General features: G+C 40.1%; 2 protein-coding genes across 3 annotated transcripts in view; one reads left to right on the top strand and one right to left on the bottom strand.

Annotated features, from left to right (window-relative positions):
* Positions 1-361: 361 nt before the first annotated feature.
* On the bottom strand, positions 362-12,973 carry ACADM (acyl-CoA dehydrogenase medium chain). Its single transcript, XM_050307524.1, has 12 exons — positions 12,731-12,973; positions 10,503-10,602; positions 9,619-9,716; positions 9,431-9,500; positions 7,389-7,489; positions 7,221-7,301; positions 6,277-6,407; positions 5,109-5,217; positions 4,118-4,258; positions 3,932-4,027; positions 2,994-3,242; positions 362-781 (listed from the first exon to the last, which is right to left on the bottom strand). The coding sequence occupies exons 1-12, from the start codon at positions 12,752-12,754 to the stop codon at positions 710-712; spliced, it is 1,272 nt and encodes a 423-aa protein (XP_050163481.1). The 5' UTR covers positions 12,755-12,973; the 3' UTR covers positions 362-709.
* A 5,146-nt stretch (positions 12,974-18,119) lies between these two features.
* Positions 18,120-24,656, top strand: part of SLC44A5 (solute carrier family 44 member 5) — a 70,691-nt gene continuing 64,154 nt past the window's right edge. Inside the window, exon 1 of one of the 2 annotated variants that reach the window (XM_050307522.1) lies at positions 18,120-18,153. In XM_050307522.1, the coding sequence (XP_050163479.1) occupies positions 18,135-18,153 (19 nt within the window). In that variant the 5' untranslated portion in view covers positions 18,120-18,134. Of the gene's footprint in view, positions 18,154-18,362; positions 18,550-24,656 lie in introns of those variants that run through there. The other variant, XM_050307521.1, reaches the window with a different exon arrangement.

Below are 24,656 nucleotides of genomic sequence, written 5' to 3'. Positions count from 1 at the left end.
CTCCGCCCGGCGCAGCGAAGGGAGCGCCACAGGCCGGGTATTCTTTAGGTGGTACCGTCACTGAGGCACAGTATCTGAACCCTCAGCACAGGGCGTCTTTTTTAGCATCTCTCATTAGTTTTTCTACAGGATATTCGGTATTAAATCCATTTCCTCCAAAAATCTGTACTGCACCTGCAGCTGCTTGGTTTGCAACGTCACCAGCAGGCCCGCTGCTGCTCAGCTGGAAAGGCTGCTCGGCTGCTTGCTGGGCACAGGAGAAACTGAAGTACAGCTATTAACGTGCTTCAGAACTTGTGTCGTGGGCAAGCTGTCCAGTGTAAATGATATGACAAGCAAAACGAATACAAAGCAACCACAGTTCTCTTAAAAAATATTTTATTAGAATGCAGCAGTGACTGTCAGAAATTACATTCTGATCATCTTATTTCATTGCGAGAAAACCACATTGTGAGGTTCTCATTTCTTGCCCATTTGTATAGGAACAACAAATCATCGTGGAATTCAGCATGTTTACAAAATACCAGCTTTGTTAGTCAGCAATGAAGTCAAAGACTGGACAGGGAGAACAGAATCAGTGCTTAATAATGTATAGAATAAAAATACATTGAAGGCAATTTTTTTCTCCCTTTTTAATTCTGTTGAGAAACACACATCCTTTTTCATGAGAACACAGAACAGCAGCGCCAGGCACACTGTGTACATTTCTTTAAGCCTTAAATTTGCCAACATGTTCACGAGCTATGATCATCCTTTGAATTTGAGCAGTTCCCTCATATATCTGAAAAGAAGAATTGCAATAATGTTAAGTGATGATTTTTTAAAAGGTTTTAACAGATCTATACTTGTAAATCTCCACAGCACTAATCCAGGGTGGACTAGGATGTGCAGGAAGACAGAAAAAGCAGGAAGAATTCCAGTGTGACAGAGCAATTACAGTGAGCTAAGTGAAATATAACTCAGTAGGGCTCTCATGAAAATAAACTGACAGATGATGACATTCCTCTTATTTGAGGAAGAAAATATGTAATTTAGATTTTAAAAAGTAGGATTTGAAACCACGCATGGAAGGGGTGACTTGTGCTTAAGTGTTGTATTCTCTTTGACCAGCCTTTCAAGGTCATACCCTAGGTCCTCTTTGATCCATTTATTGCCATTGCCTGTTGTTAACTAGTACTCTCTCCCATACAGTTTAGTTTGTGTTTTTGTTCATTCTAACATTTTCTTCTAGAGACCTCCTGCATCATCCCTCTGTTCTTTTTGTTTGCTGGCAGCAAAGTCAAAGATAGACAAAAGAGCACCTATGATGCTGCAATGCAAAAGGAGGCCATACTGCAATGTAATGCAAGGCCTGAGGCAATGGAGTTTATAGGTTTTATAGGTTTTAATGTTTCAGCTCCCAGTTCTGCCAGAACTTGGTTTGGCAAATTGCTTAAAATCAGGTAAATTCACGTTATCATTTACTGATAGGAATAATCTTCCCAAGAACCTTACAGACCATTTTGAAAATAGGACACTATAACTGGTGTTCACATCAGTTCTGGTTCAGAAGAGCTGTTCATTCCCAAAGTGAATTCTCTGACTGCTGCTGCTTACCCCATGCTCAGCCAGTTCATAGTGCAGACTGTGTTTTGTGAATACCACGTGCCTTCTGGAGCCAACTGAAATGAAAGCTCTGTTTTCTCCTACACCAAATACTTACCAATCCCTAGGAAAGCCTCAACGATCCAAGCCTACAACTGGACCCTTACAATTACATGCCTATCGGGGACATACATTACAAGGGACCAAACAGGCTTGCTGTGGAATCAGCCTGCCCAAACTGCTTGGAGTGTGGCTGTGAGGGCCTCAGCAGCTCTTCCTGCAATCTACTGAACCGCTCCTATTGTGCTAAATTACTTGCTGCTGAAGATAGCCATGGAACTCAAGTGTAAAGACGTCAAAACACATAATCTTCATAATCTCAGACTTTTCCAGAACTAAGAGTTTCTACCAAAGTCGCCTAGTTCTGTAGCCAGACGAATCTAGAGCAGAGTAAGGATATGTAAAAATGTTACCAGTAAACACAATGAGAGAATTGTGTAATACTGAAAAAGATCAAACATACAAAGAAAAGTTGGAAAATCAAGTGCATGAAACATAAGGCAAAAAGTATATACCATCTGGAACTGGGCAGTAATACAGTAAAGCAAAGTGAAGTGCACGGTATAATCAAGAGACATGAACAATAATTGCAAGATAAAAGCCTTTCCTGAATTCTTTTGGGGATGAAGTAGAACAGAAATTTTAATTCATATATTAATACTAAAATTTTAATACTAAATCTGATTAATCTGATCAATTAAAAAAATCATCTTGGCCACGCTTTTGGATCACTGTAATGAAAAACCTAAGTAACTGGGATCCTATAAAATTGATATCAGCTTTCAAATACAGTTTCAACTCTCACCATCATTCTCTAAAAAAGCATGCAACCTGACAGGAAAAAAAGCCCAATCATAAAATTCAATTAATCATTCACTGCCTCACTCACAGGAGTGCAGTTAGTTATAAGAACCTTTAGATCCCACCATAGCAGCTGTCTTTCCTTAAACTGAGAAAAATAAACTCTTGGCTAGTGGTAATAACAGTTTTCATTTTGAAATCAGCTGTAAGACTACATACAATCTTAAGAATGACAGCTATTATAGCTAACTAACATTGAGAGTCCAAGAATTGCAGAATTCCACCGTTAGAGGGGTAAAAAATCAATCAAACAAACAAACAAACAAATAGTATTTCTCTTATGTGGGTTGAGGTTTGGTCCAGTGGAATGACTTTTCTATGCAAGTAATTTCCTGATTTGAATGACTCACTCTTTAAATTTGGGGATTATTCTTTTCATCCTGAGAGCTTTTTTTTTTTTAATATGTGTACATCATTATTTAAAGTAAGTAGCCATTAGTTTATATTATATAAAATCTATGTATTATCACATTCCCTCTTTTACTTACCTGGTAGATTTTAGCATCTCTCATTAGTTTTTCTACAGGATATTCAGTATTAAATCCATTTCCTCCAAAAATCTGTACTGCATCTGCAGCTACTTGGTTTGCAATGTCACCAGCAAATGCCTTTGCAATGGAAGCATAGTAGGTATTCCTGCGACCAGCATCAACTTCCCACGCAGCTCTCTGGTAGGCCATCCTAGCAAGTTCAATTTTCATGGCCATTTCAGCAAGCAAGAAAGACACTGCTTGGTGCTAGGACAGAATAAACCACGTTAATATCGCCCACTTAAAATTCTAGGACATCCAAGAAAGACATCATCTCCTAATACAGTGATTTTTTTCAACAAACTCAGTAAGCTGTATGAGAGGAGTTCTACAGAACATGCATCAGGCTCTCAGAATTGCGTGTTGAATTAGATTTTTTAAGATTTTGATTCTGAAATCCATTTAGTCATAGGGATTAAATGCTGAATTATGAAGTTGTTCTTTCCTATTTATGAGATTGGTATTTACCTTGCTGCTCATTCATATTTCTTTAAAACTCATAACCAGCATGATTGGCAATATATTCTGTTAGTGTTAATACTATGTGTCTTGTTTCATGTATCTCATTTTTTCTTTCCTGAAAATCCCTCTTTATTAGCACTGGAGAACTTAAATAATCTTAGCTAGTACTTAAGTTTTGAGGTTTTGGGCAGAGTGGTTTTTTTCTGTTTCTACCACCATTATTGATAAATTATAAAAAATTCTGGAAGTTACCACATAGCTAAGTTTAGTTACAGGGTGCTGACCTACATATTTGGAAACTCCAAAATGGCAGAGATATATAAAAATTAAGGAAATATAAAAATCAAGGAATAACCTTTAAAAATCAGTAGCAGTACATCTGGTGTGAAAACATAAACTTTTATTTTATTCTCTCTCTCTGCTCCCACACTTACTTCAACAATTGGTTTCCCAAAGGTTTTTCTCTCCAAAGCATATCTGGTAGCTTCATCAAGGGCTCTCTTTGCTAATCCAACAGCACCAGCTGCTACCTGAATTGAATACAGCACCAGATAAAAAAATCAGAAATTCCTGCTGTATTTTCTGCTGTATTTTATAACCGAGTTATTTCTGATACTTACAGGTGGTCTGGTCTTATCAAAAGCTCCCATTGCGATTTTAAAGCCAGCACCCTCAGCTATCAACACATTTTCTTTTGGGACTCTCACATCTTCGAAGACAATCCCTCTCGTATCTGAGCAGCGTTGACCCATGTTCATTTCCTGAAGTGGAAATTTACAGAGATGTTACTAAATTGGATTATTCAAAGGTACAACATGTTTTCATTCTTTAGTTTACTCAAAGCATAGAGTATGTTTTTTCTTCCCCAAAACACTTAATCTAAAAATTACCATATACACAACAAATACTAGTTTTGTACTTGCAGACCAGCATGCCCCTCATTTGTCTAAGTTGGGCAGTTTACTTTCTCCTTATATCAAATCAGTTCAGTCTCTGTAAGCAGTCTTCTTCTCTTTCTCTAGTTCAACTATATCCTTTGAGATTAAAGTGGAAAAAGAAACCAATGTAATATGCAGGCAGTGCAGGTATACTACAAATAAATTAATAAATAAATGAGCTTTTCAAGTTTTTAGATTCCTTTCCTAATGTTCATCAAGTTTTACCTACTATTAAATAGTATTTACTTTTAAAGAGAGAACTAGTCCTAGTATCTCTAAGGCCTCTTCTTTGACCAGCAGTAGCTAAAATTAAAGCTCACTGCCTGTGTATTTATGGTTGATATTGTCCAACTTGCTTTTTATCCTTTCAATGCATTACACTTCTCATTTATTGGTACTTGCCAATATAAAGTTCTCGAAGAGTCTTTTGCAGCTGTTCAAAGTCATCTTACTTTAGACCATTCTGAACAACTCTTTATCTGAACTAATAACTTTAAAATTGTGTTTTAGGAATAGTTTCTGCATGTTGAAAATGAAAAGATGGTTGTAAACGAGCATATGAAAATGTTCAGTTGTGTAACATTCTTTTCTCTTTAGTGGTGCATTTGTTTCATTACTGATTTAGAACTGAACAATAATTCCTTGCTTGTCAAATAAGCAGCACAGTCTTCACCTTTCTTCCAATTTGGATCCCAGGGCTATCTGCTTCCACAATGAATCCAGTGAAGGCTTTGCTTGCAGGAGCTTTTGGATCTGGATCGGTGCGTGCTAGCAAAAAATACCTAGTGTAAACCAAAGAAGATGGATGCAGTTTATCCTCACAATTAACAACCAGATACATTTAGGTAATATTTTGAACGCTTTTATGCACATTTATACCACATAATAAATTCTGAGTGTAAGTTAACAACCTACTTTCCTTGCCCATTCTAAAAATAAACTGAGAGGGAGCAAGGCAGTAGAAGTTTCAAAGATTCAGGATTTAATAACATTGAATAAAATTACTTCAGATCAACATGCAAAGATTCTCTACCCTTTCCATGTATTCCAAGTCTTTATGATATTACCAGTTTCACAAATAGTATAAAAGAAACCTATTCACAGCATGTACATAAAAATTAATGCTTAGGAAATAAATTCTTGGATGTAAAATGTTATAATGTGATTTAAAATATCTTGATTTTATTCTTCTAAGTGTAAATTGTAAATAAGTATTTCTCTTTGAAATTAAACAGCTGTAAATCATATTAAATGGTATTCAGTTATGTCAAAAGATATGGTAGATTGTCTTTGATGGATCTGCCTTCAATGAGGAAGTAAATGACTAGAAAATTCAGCTTCTGGATAAATGTATAAAGTTTTTTCCACTTGAATTAAGGAAAATTTCAGTGTGATATGAGACATGATGTAAGAGGTTTATATTGTAAAAGCATGCTCCACAAACACAACAATATCTGGAATCTTTGACAGATGAAAAATGTCTTGTTTTCATAAAATAAAAAGTAACACCACGATCTAACAGTGTTTCTAGCTTCACTAGGAGTAGGAGGTGTTTCTAGTAGAATCATATTTAATTTTGATAGCAGCAAGATTCAAGAGGCCGTTCTTGAATGTGGAGTTGTCATGTCATCACTCATTTTCCTTTTTAGTATTTGCACAGCACTCAAGACTGCATTTTTATTTGCTATCCTGATAAACTGCTCAGAGATTAAAACACAGTCTGCTGAAATATAATGAACATTCAGATTTATATCAAGTCTTTTAAGAATTTAACTGGGGGCGGAGGGTAAAGCCACTATATAAGAACAAAAAACTATGACACCAGTTAATAGTTAACATACCAGTTTGCTTTCCCCCCATTTGTGATCCACATCTTTTGACCATTAATAACATACTCATCTCCTTTCTTCTCGGCCTTTGTTTTTATACCAGCCACATCAGAGCCTGCTCCAGGCTCTGTTACACAGTAAGCCTGAAAGAAATTAAAATGGGAAATAAAAGTTCTATTTTTAGTCAACCACAAATTAATGCAGATTATGTGCATCAAACTATCTGTAAAAGGTTTAAGTGAACTGCATGGTAAAACACAAAATGTTGCATGAACCAAAACCCCCAATAAAACCCCAAAATAACCCAACACAAAAAAACCCCCCAAAACAGCTGTCTGAGCAAGAATTCAAACACATAAGGGTTAATTTTCTTTATAAATCCATAATGATACATAAAATTGTCTTTTAATCAAACAGAAACATTCTGTAACCCTTAAGTTATTACTTCTTCAGGCTTCAAAAATTGTGATATGAAAGCCTAAGATCTTTAAAATCTGAAAATAAGAGCACTGAGTAACATTTTATGTTTACCCAGTCCTTCATTTTAGGGGGCTTAGTTGTACAGATTTACATACATTGTACATGACTCTTTACTTCTTTCTATGTAACAAGTACTGCATATGTAATATTTAAGACCATAAATTCCCAGTTTCATTCCCATCCAAGTTTAGTGTCTTAAATGCCTACATCCCCTCTTGAAATGGAAATAAAACGTATTAATTTTTGGTAAATGACTTGGGTTGGGGTTGATTTCCAAGTAATATCTTCTATTTGCTTACTGGATGTATCTCATTAGATATTAGCTGACTTTCAGTAAATGTCACTGTTTACAAATCAAAAAGGGCTAAGTTGTGTGTACATGTAAGGGGGGGAAAAAAGGAAAAAATGGGGGAAAAAAAGGAAGAAGTAATATTATTAGGTTTAGGAACATTTTACAGTGTAGCAGTTATACTCACACACATGAGTGGTGCCTCTGTCATTCTTCCTAAGTATTTTTTCTGCTGATGCTCATTTCCTGCAATGATAACTGGCATTTGCTGAAAAGAAAACATTTAGACCATTAATCCAGGTTTTTCAAGTGCACAGACTGTAGTTTAAGGGATGCAAGAAAATACAGAGCTTACCCCTAGGGAGTTTGCTTCAATGGCAGTTTGAACCCCTGTACATCCATAGGCCAACTCCTCTGTAATAAGGCAAGCTTCAAAAGTGCCAAGGCCAAGGCCACCTACAGGTGAAACATGTCATTTACTCAAGTGCATTTAAATTATAACATATCAATATTAGTGATTTACACAACATAATTAACAGAAATGTATTCCCCTCACATACATTTGCTTGTGTACCGTGTTTGATTAGACGTAACATCAGCTTTTTAAATAAAGCTTTGTCAGAGGAGTAACAGGTGATTTGAAAATTATGCATCAAGGGTTATCGTTTGACTCATGTGGGACAAGGTGCACAAAGTGGCAAGAATGTAGCACTTTAATTTTTTTAGTACTGTACACTTGAGAATTAAGAGTTCCTAAGAAGTAGAGAAAGGGCTCCTGAGCCTACAGCATTTGGGAACAAAAAATTAAAGAAGTGTCCATATTAGTAGACAGGCAACTCAGTAATCTGTTTCTGACAGAAGCCAACACTATGGAAAGTACATACAAATACAGCAACAATTACACTTCCTCAGAAGTATTTTCCTGAGCCTTCAGGTGACTTCCTCAGTCAAAGATACCTCTTTGGTATCTTTGTTAGGCTAACTCTTGACAGGTACTCACTACATTAATTTTTCCAGTGCCTTTTTGAATCTATATAAATTTTACCACCAATATCCTACAGGGGCAGTAAGTTTTGCAAATTAATTACACATTGCATGTAGAACCATCATTTTTCATTTGTTTTGAAACTTCTATTTGATGACATAATTTGATGCCTTCTAATTATATTGAAAGGGACAGTCAACTATGAATCCCTTTTCACACTCTCCATGACACTGACATTTTATTAATTTCTCCTATAGAATTTACATCTCACAGAGAAGATACAACTTTTATGATATTTGTCATCCTTTTAGAAACCTTTTTCATTTCCCCAATACTCTTTTGAGGTGGAAGGATTTGACTATATAATTAATTAAAAAGGCATGTAAAATTTGGATTCAGGCAGCAGCATAATTGTGCCTTCTGTATTTTTTTTAATTTCCAAAAGAATCCCTTTGACTTTAAATTTTATAGTTTTGACCACTTCTGAGCATTATGCTAATGTTCACAGAGCTATTTATGATAAAACCCAAAATGTCTTTTTTGAGAGGCAGTAACTAGTGCAGAGGATACATTTTTTCTTGCTTCTTTCCCTTCACATATGCATGACTTTTCCTTTCTGGAATGGCATTGCCATTTTAACTGGCACTCTGTTTCATGGTCTTCTCCTGCAGCTCTCTGCACCAGTCTCATCTTTTTTACACTGAGTAACTCTATCACCTTTGTGTTGACCCCCCTTGTTGTGTTTATTTATAGACATCCCAAACAGCACATGACCCAGCAAGCCTGTGTTACCAATCTTTCCAGTATGAAACCTGATGATTTTTAAAACATATTTTGGAAATTCAAGCATTCTCTATCAAACAGGGATCCCTTGTTCTCACACTTCCTAGCTACTTCAGAGAACTCCAGTGATTTTTGAGACATTACTTCCTTAAATTAAAACCCTTCTCTAGCATATCTTGCTTGTCTGTGTTACTCATATACTTAAGCACTGCCAAAGTTCTGCTGTACTGCACCTAACCTAAACTGAAAAGCTGTCCTTCTGGGATAAACTCTTAAATTGCTCCAGCCTGTATCAGAGACTAGAACAAAACATGACCTTCTAATTTCTCTGCCTCATCAGCTGACACAGTGCACCAGGGGAACATTAGACAGCTGTAATCACGGTACAAAAATCTGGTCATAAATTGCTAAACCATAATCTATCTAATTTGTCTCCTGATTACATCCACACCTAGTAACACTTGCATGTGTAAATCTGCCTACTGATTAAATTTAGATTATTCAAGTATGCAACTATTTATTTGATACAGAATCCATAATTACTCATATGATAATACTCATTAGATGATATAAATCTCATCTAATGTCATCTTGTTTCATTTTACAGATTAAAAAGAATGTTTACTTACCACAGCTTTCTGGTATATGTGAATTCATAAGACCAAGTTCCCAAGCCCGCTTTATAAGTGGAACAGGATACTGAAATAGACGTGGAAAAATCACCTTCTGATTCACCACAATCAAAACTTTAAATTTTAAAGGTTGAGATAAAAGTCTGGTTTTGTCCAATTTTTCCCTTACACTATGGTAGATTTACCTCTCCAGTTTTGTCATATTGTGCAGCAACCGGAATAATTTCCTCCACAGCAAATTTACGAGCAGTAGCTTGAAACTCCTTCTGTTCATCAGTAAGTTCTATTTTAAAAAAGGAAATGAAAAATAATTGCAAATTCTTTACTGTCTTTAATTTTACCTGTTGTCGGACTACGATAAAAGAGAAAACAAGAGCATTCTTCCAGGACAACCCAAACCACCACTTTTTGGGGCTGTCCAGGAAGCAAAAAAACTCAGTTTCCTCTTCGTCCTGGGAGAAAACCTTCATTGTTCTCTCATCAACACCTACAATGCACTTGGTTGCATCTGATGAAGTTATCCACAAAATTGATTATCCACAAATTGAAAATGAAGTAAAGAGGACTGTGTAACATAAGATGTATTACCAAAAGAAACAAGAAGAATAGCTGTGTTAATTAAATGCAGAAAGAGGCAGAGGTCATCCAAAGATCTCCTGACTCTTCAGTTTCAAACATCTAGCTCTGACCTACTCAATTTTCTTTAGGTACATAATATGCCAAGATGAGGGTGAATTTTCTTTTTTACATTTCTTTATAACCAAGTTCAACCATGACTACATTTAGGTACCTCAACATTGTAAACAGCAATATGAAATAATTATTCAAAGCTAAGACACTTTGGCAATAAAAAAAAAGACAGATGTGAGTTTAAAACAAAAAAGAAAATCTTAAAAACACTACACACATACCTGCCTTGCCTGAGCTGAGGACAAAAGTAATTTTGGTTTTCAAACTTTTTATTAATAGAAATCTATTTAGGATAAACACCATTTTAAATTCATGGTGCAATATAGGATGTTATTTCTTTTTAACTCTGCAATTTCTCCGTAATTGCTGTATTACTTACCAAAGCTAAAGCCAGCTCCGGGTTTGCCTATTTGTAAGTTTTGAGCAGGTTTACTAGAATGTGACCTCCATCCATGCCCTGCAATGGTTTGAAGCATTTGCTAAAGAAGAAAAGAACATAAGGTGTAAGATCTTTACAGCTCGAGTCTCCTAAAGCTACTTGTTTGCCTGCAGCACAACTTTCAATGTAGAATCCCTCTTCTAGGAACAGAGTCAGATGCAATATAATTTACTACAGTGATAAAAGAATTATTGGCTACCTTGTGAGGCTTTAATGCAGTGAGGGTGGGTGAGCTGCCCTATACATTTTTAACTATTGTGCATTTGATTATTTATAAATAAATAAGCATGATTAAAATTTATGTTCACAGAGACACAGCAATATATATTTCTTTCATTTATACACATACTCATCAAACTTGATTTTCTGGCCCTCTACTGAATATCCTATCTACCCATTAGCAAAAACACCCTACCTATTAACCAATATATCAGAATATTTTGATAATGTCCCAGACTCATCTCTGCTTTCTTTTAATAAGCTGGTGCCATGGACATGTGGTCATTATTGTTACTATACTCCAAATGGGAGAGAACACAGCAGACTATCTGACGTTTATTTTCCTTCCTAATACTTATCACAAATTTATTCTTTTTCACTGTAAGTATTTTCTTTGCTTTTTAAAGTTTAGTACCCACCAATATTGTTGCTACAGCTACTTTCAAAATGTCTTAATACTGCACAAAAACATGTCTGAATTTAATTTTAAAAGGCTGGTTTACTCTCTTCAAGAGTTATAAATCTCTGAAATTTTTAGAAATTAATGAAAAATATGTAATGGGATAAATTTTTAGGAAGACCCAAATCAATACTGCAAAACCAAATTAGCCTAAACACTAAGAAAAGGTTTGATCTTCTTATGTGGAAATGTAGAAAAAATTTTAAGAAGTGTGATCAGATCAGTCACTTATTTCATAACATTTTAAAAAAATGAATTAATGGTAGTAATGTAAAAGAATACCACAGAAATTTTACTGGCAACTCTAGAAGACAAGAACTGCAGGTTACTCTGGAAAACCTCTGCAATCCCCTGAAATATGGATAGGAGGGATATGTACCTGGAAGTTGCAAGACTGATCAAGTGACAAAGTATCAAGGTTTCCTACATGTAAGAATTTGTATGATTATCTGTCTACTTAGTCAACCTTCCTATTGCTTGACTCTGAGGAACCGTTAGATTCAGTGACAAACTACTCCTAGTGATGCTTAGATGCAATTCCTACTGCATTTTCTTGCACTTTTGCATAAACTGTCAGAATCACAAATATGATTGTCAATGTGGTGAGACTGGAATAATGTGCTATCAGGAAAAGGGTATGACAAGACTATGCATGGAAGTGATGCAATGTTTATTACCTTAATGCCCAAAGAAGTATGGAACCTGTTTGACAAGATGCACATCACAGAAAATGACAGAACAATGACAAGCTAAGGCTCACCAACCTTGATCCTCCCTCACATATCTCATGGTAAAAATGGAAAGAGTTATCAGGAGTAGTTTGTTGCTGGGATAACGTGTCAGGTAATATGTGAGTTTTGAATACTTTTTATTTTCTACTTTTAAACTGTGAGATTATTGGTGGTTCAATATAGGAGAAAGTTTGTACTTTAGAAAACCAACTATTATACATTGCACATATTTTTAAAAAATAGCATAGGCAGTACAGCTAAGTATGCTAAAGGATAAAATACGCCGAACTATAACCCCGGTGTTTTGAAGCCGTCACCGCCGGTACGTGGGAGGTGCCAGACAAACACAGTGCTTTTCCAAAGCCTGGGCACGGCGCGGCCTTTGGCCCATGAGGAGCTCCAGGGCTGTGCAGCAACTCCGCTCACAACAGCCGATGGCAACACCCACTGGGACAGTGAGGATTACGGCCATAAACTCTGCGATAATACTGCGAGGCGGGAGAAGCAGCACAGCAGAGGGGTAGCAGCCCCGCCGGTTCTGCCCTTGGGGGCTGCCCCTGTGCCCGCAGCTGTCCCGGCGGCGGAACCCGGGCTGGCCCCGCCGCTTCCGCCCTTCGCCCTCCCTCGGTCCGCGCCCTTCGCTGCCGCCCGGGCCCCCTGCCCGCCGGCGCCGGCAGCGCCTCGGTCCGGTCCGGCCCGGCCCTCTCTTCTCTCCTGACCTCGTGTCCTGTGAGCGCTCGCCCGGACGGGCCACTCACCCGGGTCGCCCTCAGCGCGGCCATCTCGGCGGGGTTTCGGCGCTCCGGCGGGGCGGGGCTCGGGCGGCCGGGGCGGTGCCGCGGGGTCCGCCCGCTGAGCCGGGGGAGGCCGGGCCCGGGCCGGACCGCCCCGCTGCCGCGGGCAGGGAGAGCCCAGCCCAGGCGGGAGAGCTCCGTCCTGCGGCCGGCCCGGCTCGGGGGCGAGGAGGGGTTGAGCGGCCCACCCGCACCAACACGGGCAGCGTCTGTGTTTCACTTTCTGAGGCCGAAAGGAAGGCGGCCCCAGGCTCGGCCGCTTTGCTGCCTGTGTGCAGAGTCTCGTGGGCTGGCTCCAGGCATCTACATCATCCACCTGTTAGCAGAAGAGCGCCTGTGAGCTGTTGTACTGTAATTTGCGCCTCAGGGAATCATAAACTCCTGTTTTGGAGGTGTATCAGGAATAGGGTGACTGGGCTTGGTGCGCAGGAGTTGTTATGAACTGTGTTAATAGTTACATAAAATGTGCTTATAAGTGCTCTCAATTCTCGTTGTATGTTAAAGTCATGATTTTATAAGTTACCTGCAGTATGTAAAATACACTGTTTTGAATATTTTTGTTTCAGTGTTGTACAGCAGTGTTATTTAGGGTTTTATTAAAATAAAGCTTTCAGGACAAATAGCTGCCTTGAGAGTTCTATGAACGACTTTTTTTAGTGTGACATTTTAACAGAATTAACAAAACATAAAGTACCTTCCTGGAAGCTGGTTTTTGGATACCATTTTATTTTGCATAATAATACAGAGTAAGGTGTCTCAAATATTTTTGCACCATTATTGCCTTGTTATGTTTGGTTCTTAATTCCTTGTTTTGTTTCTGACAGTTGAGAGAACTGATTTTGTAGTTAATACTGAAGAAACACTTTGATAGGAAACCAGCCATGTAGAAGTTATTTTGGGGCATATTTATTAACTGACTAAAAACAAGCTGATTGTATTGTTTTATAGGCTTCCTACTGTCATGACTGCAGGTGTTTCCCAAATGGAGGTATGTGAACAGCTCTAACTTAGTGCACAGGCTGCTATTTTCTCACTCTAATATAAGTGGATTTTTTTCCCTGTACTTTATGCTTATGCCTTTTACTCAACTACCCATAATTTGTAACTTTGTTACTTAAATATTTTTGAAGATTCTTTAAGACTTTTATATGTTCTTCCTGTTTAACATGCACCATACCTTTGCAATATATAGCTATAGGGCTTTTAAATATCAGCATTCAAAGTCTGTATTTTGTGTTCCATTTTATGAAGGATTCTGTTCCATAGGCCATGTTTCTGAATATAGTGTGGGAATTTAATTGCTGAGCACTCCATTTGCTGTTTATACATTATTTATTTATGTGTTTTGTGTATATGTAATATCTCTGTATTTCTCAGCTTATTTATCATTGCAACATCTGTTGTGATGATACATAAAGAAATATATTAATCTCATTTGAAGCTTTTAAAACTTTAATTTTTGATATGCAGCATGGATTCTACTGTGCATATTCTGAGATGTCACACACCCCAGAATTCTAAAGATGGGTAGATGGGCTGAGAATCTGTACAAAAAGCTGATGTCATAGGTAATATCTGCTCTCAGAGGTAGCAAACAATCCCAGCTGACTGATAAGGATGTTATACACTAAGCATATGTACTAGCTGCAGGAAGTGATTCAAATACTACAGTGCTCAGAAATTAGATATTATATTATTTCTGTATGCCTTTGAGATTAGGATACATAGCCCTTTAAAAGGTAAATAAGCTCTTTTTTGCACTGAGGTGAAGAGACAGTTTGGAATGGAGTTGAGGACATCCCTAAGGCAGGGAGACCAAATAAATCAGTACACTGAGGGAATGCTGACATTAGGAAGTAATGAAATACTGTTGGGTTTATACAGTGAAATGGTTGTATAGACCTGATAAACATTTTGAAGGGTTTTTACTTCAGGCTTGACAGAGTGCCCCCTAGTAAGTGGTTGGAACATGTTGGATGCACTCCTCCTAGATCATGTCTTCCAGTAATTTTAATCCAAAAAAATCAGTACATGTGCTCTGAAATCTCTCTGTGAATCCGATGAGGCACACTAAGTGGGGACAATTGGGAAACTCACCTCAAAACTACACTCCTGACCTGACCTGAAGTGCTCATGTAGACAGAGTCTGGGAAGGTTGTTGCCTGAAACTGTCAAACTGAGGAAATTGAGTCAGGAATACGTGGTGGTAAGATTTGCTGTTCTCCAGGTTTAGTTTACACTTGAAGCATTTTTGCACATGAAGTTTGCTACTTGCCTCTGAAGACGGATGTGTGTACTTTCTGGAAGCAAGCTTATGTATTAAAAAGCCTCTAAACTATCTGTGATCTCTTGCAGTGTTACAGAGGTTAAAGAATAGACGTTCCAGAAAAAGGAAGGAAAGAGTGCGTGGAGCCAAGACAAAGGTATTCAAGGACATCTCTGCTAAATTACAGGAGCAACTGGGGTAAGGTACAAGAACCAACTGCTCATTAAGGTCACTGTTTAACATAGCTTGTGCTTATGAAGCTACACCCTTGCTCACCTTCCTCCACTCCTTCTCACTGTTTTCAGGTAGTTTTGCCTCTCTTCATATCTCCTTGGATAAATGAATGAGAACTTTTTTGGCAATGTGTTGTCAACATAATTTTTACCAAGCCAGTCCAGAGAGGAAACTTCAAAGCCCAGGTGGTCCATGTCTACTAAGTTTTTAGGAAGAGAGGGGTATGAAAGATGGCAAGGTTATCTGTCAAAGCCTAATCCAGTTGAACTGTGATGTTCAAAATTATTTACATAAGGAGTGACAATAGATAGAAGTTTCTGTAAGGTGTATTTAGACTATTTGGCATTTCTCACAGCAGCAAGAAATACAGCATCTGTCTTTATTTTCTCAAACTCTTACTACTGTGTCACATTTCTTATTTAGTATTCCTCTGATCACTTTTACTAGAGAAAAATTGTGAACATGAATATGCAAAGATGATGTGCTGTCTCTCAAAGTGGTCTCCTTACATAGCCTTCTATGCATTTGAATAACTGTCTTGTATCTTTTAGCACTATTCTAACCCTCTGAATTCTTTTTAGCAAGTTTTCTATTTTATTTTAGTGTATTTTTAAGTTATTCCTTGGTTCTGGTAGTCAGAACCAAGTCACAAGTTACTTCTTCTCCTGGAGAATTCTACATTAACTTCCTAATGTTATATATTATTTTAATATTTTAAAAATCATAAAAATAATAATTTTATATTCTATAAAGTCTAATGAAAAGAAATAAATAAAAAAACCCCTTCACTAGAGTGCATGTGAGTATTTTTTTGTTGCCAGAACTTGGAAGTGTTTTGTCAGTGCTGTGTAAGCAAAACCTTATCTCTGTTTGTGAGTCATAGCCCTACATCTCTCTATCTATCTCTCTCTATCTCTCTGTCTCAATCTATCTTCTGTTAAATATAGCATATGCTCTATGATATATAGAGAGAGATATGTGTTAAATATTACATATGTTAAATACAATATATAATAAATAGGTACTATATTATATAATCTACATAATATATACACAATAATATAGACACAATATAGTCATTGTATATGCTGTGTATTACATATAATGTATATTTTGTATATCTAGTATGTGATACCTGTGATATCTGATACATTTATTTTTAGAACAGGCTATATTATTACCTATTTTTTTTTACTGTTGAGATTCCAATGTTTATTCTTGAACATAGGCTATATATAGATACATCCCTCTGCACAAGGGGAACAGAAGAACATTGAGCTGTAGAACAATACTGAGACTTCCCTGAGAATGCTACATCAGCTCTGAGTAGCAACTCTGGTCATGCCCTGCTGCCTTTAGGTTGCTATGTCTTATCTGAATGAGCCAGAAGGCATTAACACACCTCCTTCCTTCTTACAAAGCTGTCCTATGCTGCTTTTCTCACGTTTGACTCAGTCTTAGAACACAAGAAGCTCTTTCTTCCATAGGTGAGATTGTCTGAATTGTTCTCCTCATCATCATCACTGAGATGAAATCAGGATTTCTTCTTAGATAGCAAAGAGTGTCATCCATTTTCCACATGAGGTGGAAACACGCATCTTGGGTAGCTAGGCTAAGTATGTGGCTTAAGAGGATAGGGGGAGTAGGTTAAGAAAGAACCTCTCATTAAATTTGCAAACCACCAGCACTGCACAGAATCGTAATCTCTGCCCATGTAATATTCTGATGAAGTGGGATGACTGGAAGAAGCAAGTACTAATTTTAAAATATAACAAAAATATTGTATTTCAAAGTATAATTCCTCACAATTTAAGGGGGGAGGGGGTAATACCTCCTCTCAGTACTTCCTCTACTAGCAGATAAAACTGCATATGTGAAATTCAGTAATTATTAGAGCAATTGGCCTGGACTGAGACCTCTGGGAGGATGGATAAAGTGCTACATGTGCCTGATTTAGTTTTTCTGAAACTAGCCAAGGCAGCAAGCACTGCAAGACCTGATGATGTACTGACTGTGTAGGAGGCACATACCCTTACTAACACATATATGATTGGTTTACATTTCAATACATGCATAGCTGCAACCTCCACGGTCTATGTACATTAATTTACTCATAAATAAAAGAATCATGTGTTTTTGAGGGTCTTAAGCCAGCTTTTGAAAGGGTACCTTTATTTGCAAGCCTTGGAAAGTAACTTTTTCTCAAACTGCTCATGTCTGAAAATGTAAATGATGGCCTTGAGGTGCACCTCTGTCATTTCAGAATGTTTTCTAATACAAAATGTTCTGTGTGTTTTACTTAGTGACAACAGACTAATGGCAAGGTGACATCTGAATACAGTGTCCCTTGCTGTAGTAATGATTTGTGCTGTCAAAACTGTGAAAGAAACTCAGCGATCAGACTAATTGCTCCTAAGTGGCTATTGCCCCACTCAGATAAAACAAAGGGAGGTGGATGACAACTGAAGGAAAGTTTATGACCAGAAATCTGTATTTGTCAGGACTGAAACTGTTTTCTGACTGAGTTATGAAAATGTCCGCACCTCGAAACAACACGTTTCTCCCCGTCGGGAGACAGACGCGCGGCTGTCGGTGGTCACACCCGAGCGCTTCTCCCTGCCCCGGCCCCGGGGGCCCGTGTAACTGGTCGCCCGGGCACGAGGCCGCTGCCCGCCCGGCGCTCAGCACGGGCGGCACGGACAGCTCCGCCAAGGGAGGCGCTTCCCGGCGGGGCCCGGGAGGGCGGCGAGCGGCCCCAGGGCCGGCCGGCCGCTTCCCAGCAGCGGCGATACCTCCGGGCTCTGCGCAGGGCAGGGGCACAGGCGGGCAGCGCACCCAGCTGCGGACAGCGGCGGTTGGGGCGGGAGGATGGACACCGGCCCGCTAGGTACGGCCCCCCGGGATGCCGAAGTTGCCTCCGGGCCCCGGCGAAGTTGTCGAGGCGCGGCCCGTGCCGGCGCCCCTCGCCCGCCCCCCTCCCCGCGGCCCGGGCACCGGCACCGCCCCCGCGGGTCGGCGCAGGCGTCGCGGCGGGGCCGGCGGGACGGGAGGGTGGGTGGGTGCGGGCGGTGCTGCGGGCGGCCGCGGCGGAGCGGGGCGGAGCGGAGCCGAGTGGAGCGGGAGGCTGCCCGGCCGCCGCCGCCTCTCATGCCTTCACGGCAACAAAGAACGCGCTGAGCGGCGGGCGGAGGCGCCGGGCCCCTGGCTGTACCCCGGCAGCGCCGGCGCGGAGGGCACCGGGAGACGATGGCGAGGAAGGGCGAAGCCTCCGCTTATCTCTACGGTGAGCGCGGGGCACGGCGGGGCGAGCGCCGGTGCTGGGGCGGGGGCGGCCGGCGCCTGTGCCGCCCTCCGGCCTGTTTACAGCGCGGATCCGCCCGGCGGGCAGCGGCGGCCAGAGCCGGCCGGAGTTTGCTTCCCTCGGCGAATGCGGGGGGCGCAGGGTCCCCCGTGCCGGAGGGAGCCCCCGGGACGCCAGAGCACCTCACCCGGCCCGGAGCAGGCAGGACGGTCGGTTCGGGGAGGGAGCCGGTGGGTGTAGGGATGGGGGCGGGCAGGGCTGGAGCCGCGGGAGCAGGTGCGTTGTGGCCGCTTTGTCCGCGTACTGGGGCGGAGCGGAGCCGGGGCCGGGCGGCAGGTGCGCGGTCTGGGCCGGGCCGCGGGGCGATGTGCGGGGCCGGGGGCCGTGGGGTGCGCGGGGCGATGTGGGGATCCGGGGGCCGCCGGGCCGGAGGCGGAGCCCGTGGGGCTGTGGTACCTGCGGGCTGCTCGTGTTTGGGGTGCGGGCAGCGGCAGCTCCCGGGGCAGCGCCCTGGCTGGTCCTGCCAGCCGACGCCCGGGAAGGTCACCGGGGGCAGAACTTCGTCTGGGTGTCGGGCTCTGCTTTAACTGCTCCTTGGAAGGTGATGTATTTGCGACAGGGGACACGGCGTTTGCAAAGCCTCTTAGCCTGTTTGAAGGTGTTGCTACAAAATCGATTTCCTCTTCCAGTGTGCGCGAGATTTCCATGGCAAAACAAACGTGCAGAATGAACAACCCCCCCCTTAAAAGGAGGCTGCAGCTCCGGGAGCCCCGAAGGCCTCCTGCAATGGGCCGAGTTACACAAATGGCTAAACACGGCTTGGTAAAGCAGCCTTTACTTCGCTACCACAGGCGTGCTGTGTGACATATTTACACCTCTGAAAATCCTGTTTTCTAATTCACTGCCATGGTCTGAACCTTGATCTGGCTAAAGGAAAATCCATGGCTTGTGTTCCTTCAAAAAAAGAAAAGGGGGGGGAAAAAGCCTTTAGGGAGGGAAAACAAGCCACAGAGAAAGTGTTTCAGAGGTGAAACTAAATTGGTGAGTCTGAAATCATTTAACTTATGAGAGAACCTATTTCTACTCCTGTGGAATTCAAATGGTTTTGCAGGCTACTGCAGAGACAGAGTAGGCCTAGGACCATAGATATTCAGCACTGATGTAGAAAAAGGTGTGGAAGTATTATTCTGAAAGAAGAGCAGGAACACAGTATTCAGGAAGGGGAAAATACCTTTTGAATAGAGTTCAGTGAGAGCTATGTATGCTTCCTTACTTGTCATTTGTAAGCAAGAACACTCTGTTAAAGTCACAACAGGAGATACCAAGTGTTGTATTATCATAATAAAATAATTTTTAAACTTCATTTTCAAAGCATGTTCCAAGGGTAAGAAAGGGTGATTCTTTTTATTCAACTTCAGGGAGGAGGGTGATGTTTTGAAGAATTATTCTGACTGGAATTTTTGCTATTTGAGCTGTTTCATGAGTGTGTTTACTTCTTTTTTATCTCATTTGCACATGTGGATTTTGTTAGTGGTAGTGTGTATCGTGTTACTACATTTGCAGAAGTCTTGAGCAATTGCTCTAGTCTTGCATTGGAAAGCAAAGTTCTTTCCCCTATTAGATCATGTAAGGATTTACAAAACGGAAAGTGCAGCATATATAATATGATTTTCCTTTCAAATTAGATTGCTGTAATAGTCATTGTCTTGACTTTGTTGTCTTTACCAGTAACAGTTTATTTATTAGCCTGCAGGTATATTTTTCAGAGCTATAGATATCCTAAACTACTCTTCTTGGAATCTCAAGGATTCCTCAGGGTTTCAGCATTTATAAATGGCAAAGGCAAATTGTTCTCAAAGTTTTGGTCTTTTAACTTGTGTCATCAGTCTGATTCTTTACAATAGATGGGTCAAATTGTTGACAGGTGGGATCTTTATTTTTCAACCAAAGTAGTACTTTTCTTTCATGTGACCACAGTATTAAGTGCTGTCATGTGACCGTTGAAATCTATGGTAAAATTATTTTTTACATCATCGCAGAATCAGACTCTTAGCAGTGATTGTACAATAAGCAGTTCAGTTGTTACCTTACAAATGCAGAAGGCCAGGTGGATGATGACATCTTTAAAAAAAAACTTTTATCACTGTTTTAAGAAACACTGATAAGTATATGAAGTGCCCAATTTTATTACTCCGAACTCAAATGCATTTAGCTGTTTATATCTGCATGTTTAGATACTCTTCAGGAAGAACTACTTACCTATGATTTCTTTTGCCAGTAATGGGTGCAATCAAAATTTGAGTCTATAATTGGCATTCCTAGTTACTGCTATGAAGTGATCATGTCAAGTTTCTCCTAAGAAGGATTCTACCTGTTTATCCCCAAGCCAAGTTGGGGAAGTTCTTCTCTTTCTCTTGGGAGAGCTTTTTAGGAACTATGAAACTTTCTATCAAGATGGTATTTCTTGTCATTTGGCCTGCATTTGACTTTCTTAATTTTCTCCAGTTACACTTATGTACCATGCAGGAAGGACATCTTGAATCTAAGGAAAATGGGCTGTTTACCCACAGCAGTGTCATATGGTCTGGAAGCCTGTGACACTACTGCAGATAAAGCCTCCTTATCTCCTGCTGGTAAATCCTTGTGTGTCATGGTATGTAGTTCATTTTGCCTTCTGAGGTTCGGGTTTCATACCAGTAGGGTATGTTCATATAAAAAATGAAACTCAATTTATCACTTTAATAATATTTTAATATACTCAGAAGTGTTGGAAGTAGGTGAAACTCACCATCCCATTCAGGTGGCTTAAACCTTTCTTCCTCTGACATAAATTTGGCCCACTTTATTTAGGCTTTGCAGAGCATGTTTTAGGTGAGATAAATCATTTACTCCTTAAGCACATCTGCTGAACCTAGGTATAGAGCTTCAGCCATGCCAGATTTTGCTAACATCCTAGTTTTACATAAAACAATTCACCGTGGAATTAATGTACGGGCCTGGGGACAAAAACAGAGAGAGAATTTTAAAAGCAGCACTTTGTAGTATGTTCCCTGTTGGTTTTTATTGCAGATAGGTCTCTTTGAGTGAAAACTTCCTCTCTTAGCATGCTACTTCATCTTCTGCCTGGTTCTGTGATAATGTCCTGCATAACATCCTTGTTTCAAGAGTTACAGTCAATGGTTCAGTGTCCCAGTGGAAACCAGTAATGAGTGGTGTTTGTATTGAAACCACTGCTACTTAGTATCAACAAAATAGAGGGATCAAGTGTACCCTCAGCAAGTTTGCAGATGACACCAAGGTGAGTGGTGCAGTCAGTACTCTAAAAGGAAGGGATGCCATACAGGGGGGCCATGACAGGTTTGAGGACCTTCAAGCTTCTTGAAGACAAGCAAGGCCAAGTGCAAGGTCCTACACCTGGGTCAGAGCAATCCCCACTACCAGCACGAGGTAGGGGCTGAATGGTTTGAGAACTGCCCTGCAAAGAAGGACATGGGGTTACTGATGGATGAAAATTGGGCATGACCTGGCAACGTGCACTCAAGCCCAGAAAACCAGTTGTGTCCTGGTCATCAAAAGAGTTGTGACAGCATGTTGAGGGAGGTAATTCTGCCCCTTCACTCCACTCTGATGAGACCCCACCTGAAGGTACTGCATCTATTTCCAGCATTCCCAACACAAGAAAGACACGAATCTGTTGGAGCAGGTCCAGCGGGGGGCCATGAAGATGATTAGATGACTGGAGCACCCCTCCTATGAGGAAGGACCGAAAGATTTGGGATTGTTCAGCCTGGAGAAGAGAAGGCTCCATGGAGACGTTACTGCAGCTTTTCAATATATAAGGGGGGTTTATAGGAAAGGTGGAGATTTATTTATTTTTTTTAACCGAGGCTTCTATTGACAAGACAAGGGCAATGTTTTTGAAGTGAAAGAGAGTTTAATTTGGACATAAGGAAGAATTTTTTTACCATGAGGGTGATTAGATGCTGGCACAGGTTGCCCAGAGAAGCTGTGGCTGCTCCGTCCCTCTAAGTGTTCAAGGCCAGGTTGGATGGGGCTTGGAGAAACCTGGAATAGTGGAAGGTGTGCCTGTCCATGGCAGGGGGTTGGAATGAGGTGAACTTTAAGGCCCCTTCCAACCCAAGCCATTCTGTGATTCTACGAAAATATGAAAAGTGCCACATACCAGAAATGGTTTGGTCAGTAAGTGAATAGGCAATAAAACTGGTAGGATTCAGTCAATACTATTTTTGCTCACATGGTGGTCTAGTGCTCATTTGTATTTCTTGAGCCAAAGTAATTATTCCAGTTTCTGGTCCAGTTAAGATTATCTAGAGTATCTGAAAGCATCCAGGCTCTAATTTGTTATCCTTTAGCACTTGAGTGTTGTACATCTTCTGGCTTATTGACTTAAGCCAAGCCATTCTTGGGAGTAAGGTGTTGTTCAGCTGTGAATAAGGACGACGCAAGCAGAGCATCTGTAGATAAGGAGATTAATGTAACTGTTACACATAGTTATACACTATCGAGTTGATTATTTGTTGCTGAATGGTATAACTGTCATTGAACATTACCTAGAAAGAAATTGTTTAATAGGCCAGGCTTCTTGGTGGCTAATTAAACTTGGTTATATGTTTTAACAAGCTGGATACTATAGTTGGGGGAATTCTACTACTATCCCACGCTTGTACAGTATATTATTATCCAGTCTTTCATCTCCGCTTCTCAAAGTCTCTCTTGTCATACCAGGCCCATATTTCTCTACATTGTGTCCTTATGTTAGAGTCATAAGTATCTCATTCTGCACAGGCTAATTAGTTGTTACTGTTATCTGATAAGCAAAAATAAATTAGCCATAATCACCTGGTCAGAAGAAAAATTGCTGTTATGGTTGAATCAAAACACATACAAACTTGGACATAATTTAGTAAATTCAGTAATTCACTCTGTATTCACTCCTGAAATGTAAAAGCACATCGCATCCACAGTTGCTTAACTGTATTTACTGTTTGTGTTTCCTATTGCTAGTGCCTGGCTCAGAGGCAGTCAGATTTACAAAATCTGCTGATGTGATTCCCTAGCATCTGGGTATTGTGTCAGGGAGACAGTGTCTCATTAATGTCTATTAGCCTAATAAAATAATACAGGAGCATACTACAGGATGGTGTAAATTACATTGACTTAGGACGGTTAAAGCGCATAAACATAAGAGCTTTCCTGTGAGGTTAGGAACGAGGTGTGTTTTGTGAAATACAACACTTATTTGTTTAATACAGTGAAGATAAACACACACCCAGATTTGTTAACAATCTTGTTTTGTTACATTGAAGCTGAGGAAAATGCGATGGCTGTGCATTTTACAACATATATGTGAATCTAGACATTTAGATTTCCATATATGGTCTTTTCCTGCTGAACTTGTACTAGTTTCTTCGGGACTCTGAAGAAGGTGTTTCAGTCAGTTTGAGGAAGCAGTGAAGAAGTATCCAAGAAATCATGGACAAAGGCTAACAGAATAGTCTTTCAAAGTTCTTTCCAATTTTATTTTCTGTGAGCGTTTCCTTGGGAGGTGGTGTGATATGGAGAACTCAAAGTCCCTGAAGGTGGTGGGAAAGTGGTGACAGGTCTAGTAAATAATTACTGGGAAAAAAAAGTTTATTGTAAACCTTTTTTTATTTTTGCTAGGAAAGGAAATAAATGCCTGGCAGCCATTAGAGTTAGATGGATGTCTTAGGTATATAATTTTTCTTAAGCAACTAAGACTGAGACATAAGCAACAGTGACTAAGTATAATTTTTGACAAAAGACCTGTGCATCTTAAACTTTATCTCAGTGTTTCTGCTTTTTTGTCTTTTCAAATTGTTCAGTCTAAGTTTGTTGGTACCAAGCTTTTATGGTCCTGGAATTCTAGTCTCTGGAATTCACTTCTCTCCAGGTATAGATACAAATACCTTTATACATTTTACTCTGAGTAATAGAGCTGCAATCCGTATGAAACATAAAGGGTGGAGTTTTCTTCTTATCACAGTAATCTGCTGTGGCACTTGGAAGCCACTGGGCTGCTGTAAGAACCCATAAATAAAAGTAACCAG

This window comes from Myiozetetes cayanensis, unplaced genomic scaffold, assembly GCF_022539395.1.
Source record: "Myiozetetes cayanensis isolate MyiCay16 unplaced genomic scaffold, myiCay2020 scf12, whole genome shotgun sequence".
Taxonomy (NCBI): domain Eukaryota; kingdom Metazoa; phylum Chordata; class Aves; order Passeriformes; family Tyrannidae; genus Myiozetetes; species Myiozetetes cayanensis.
Note: the sequence above shows the minus strand (reverse complement) of the source record. Positions and strands in the feature narration are given on the sequence as shown.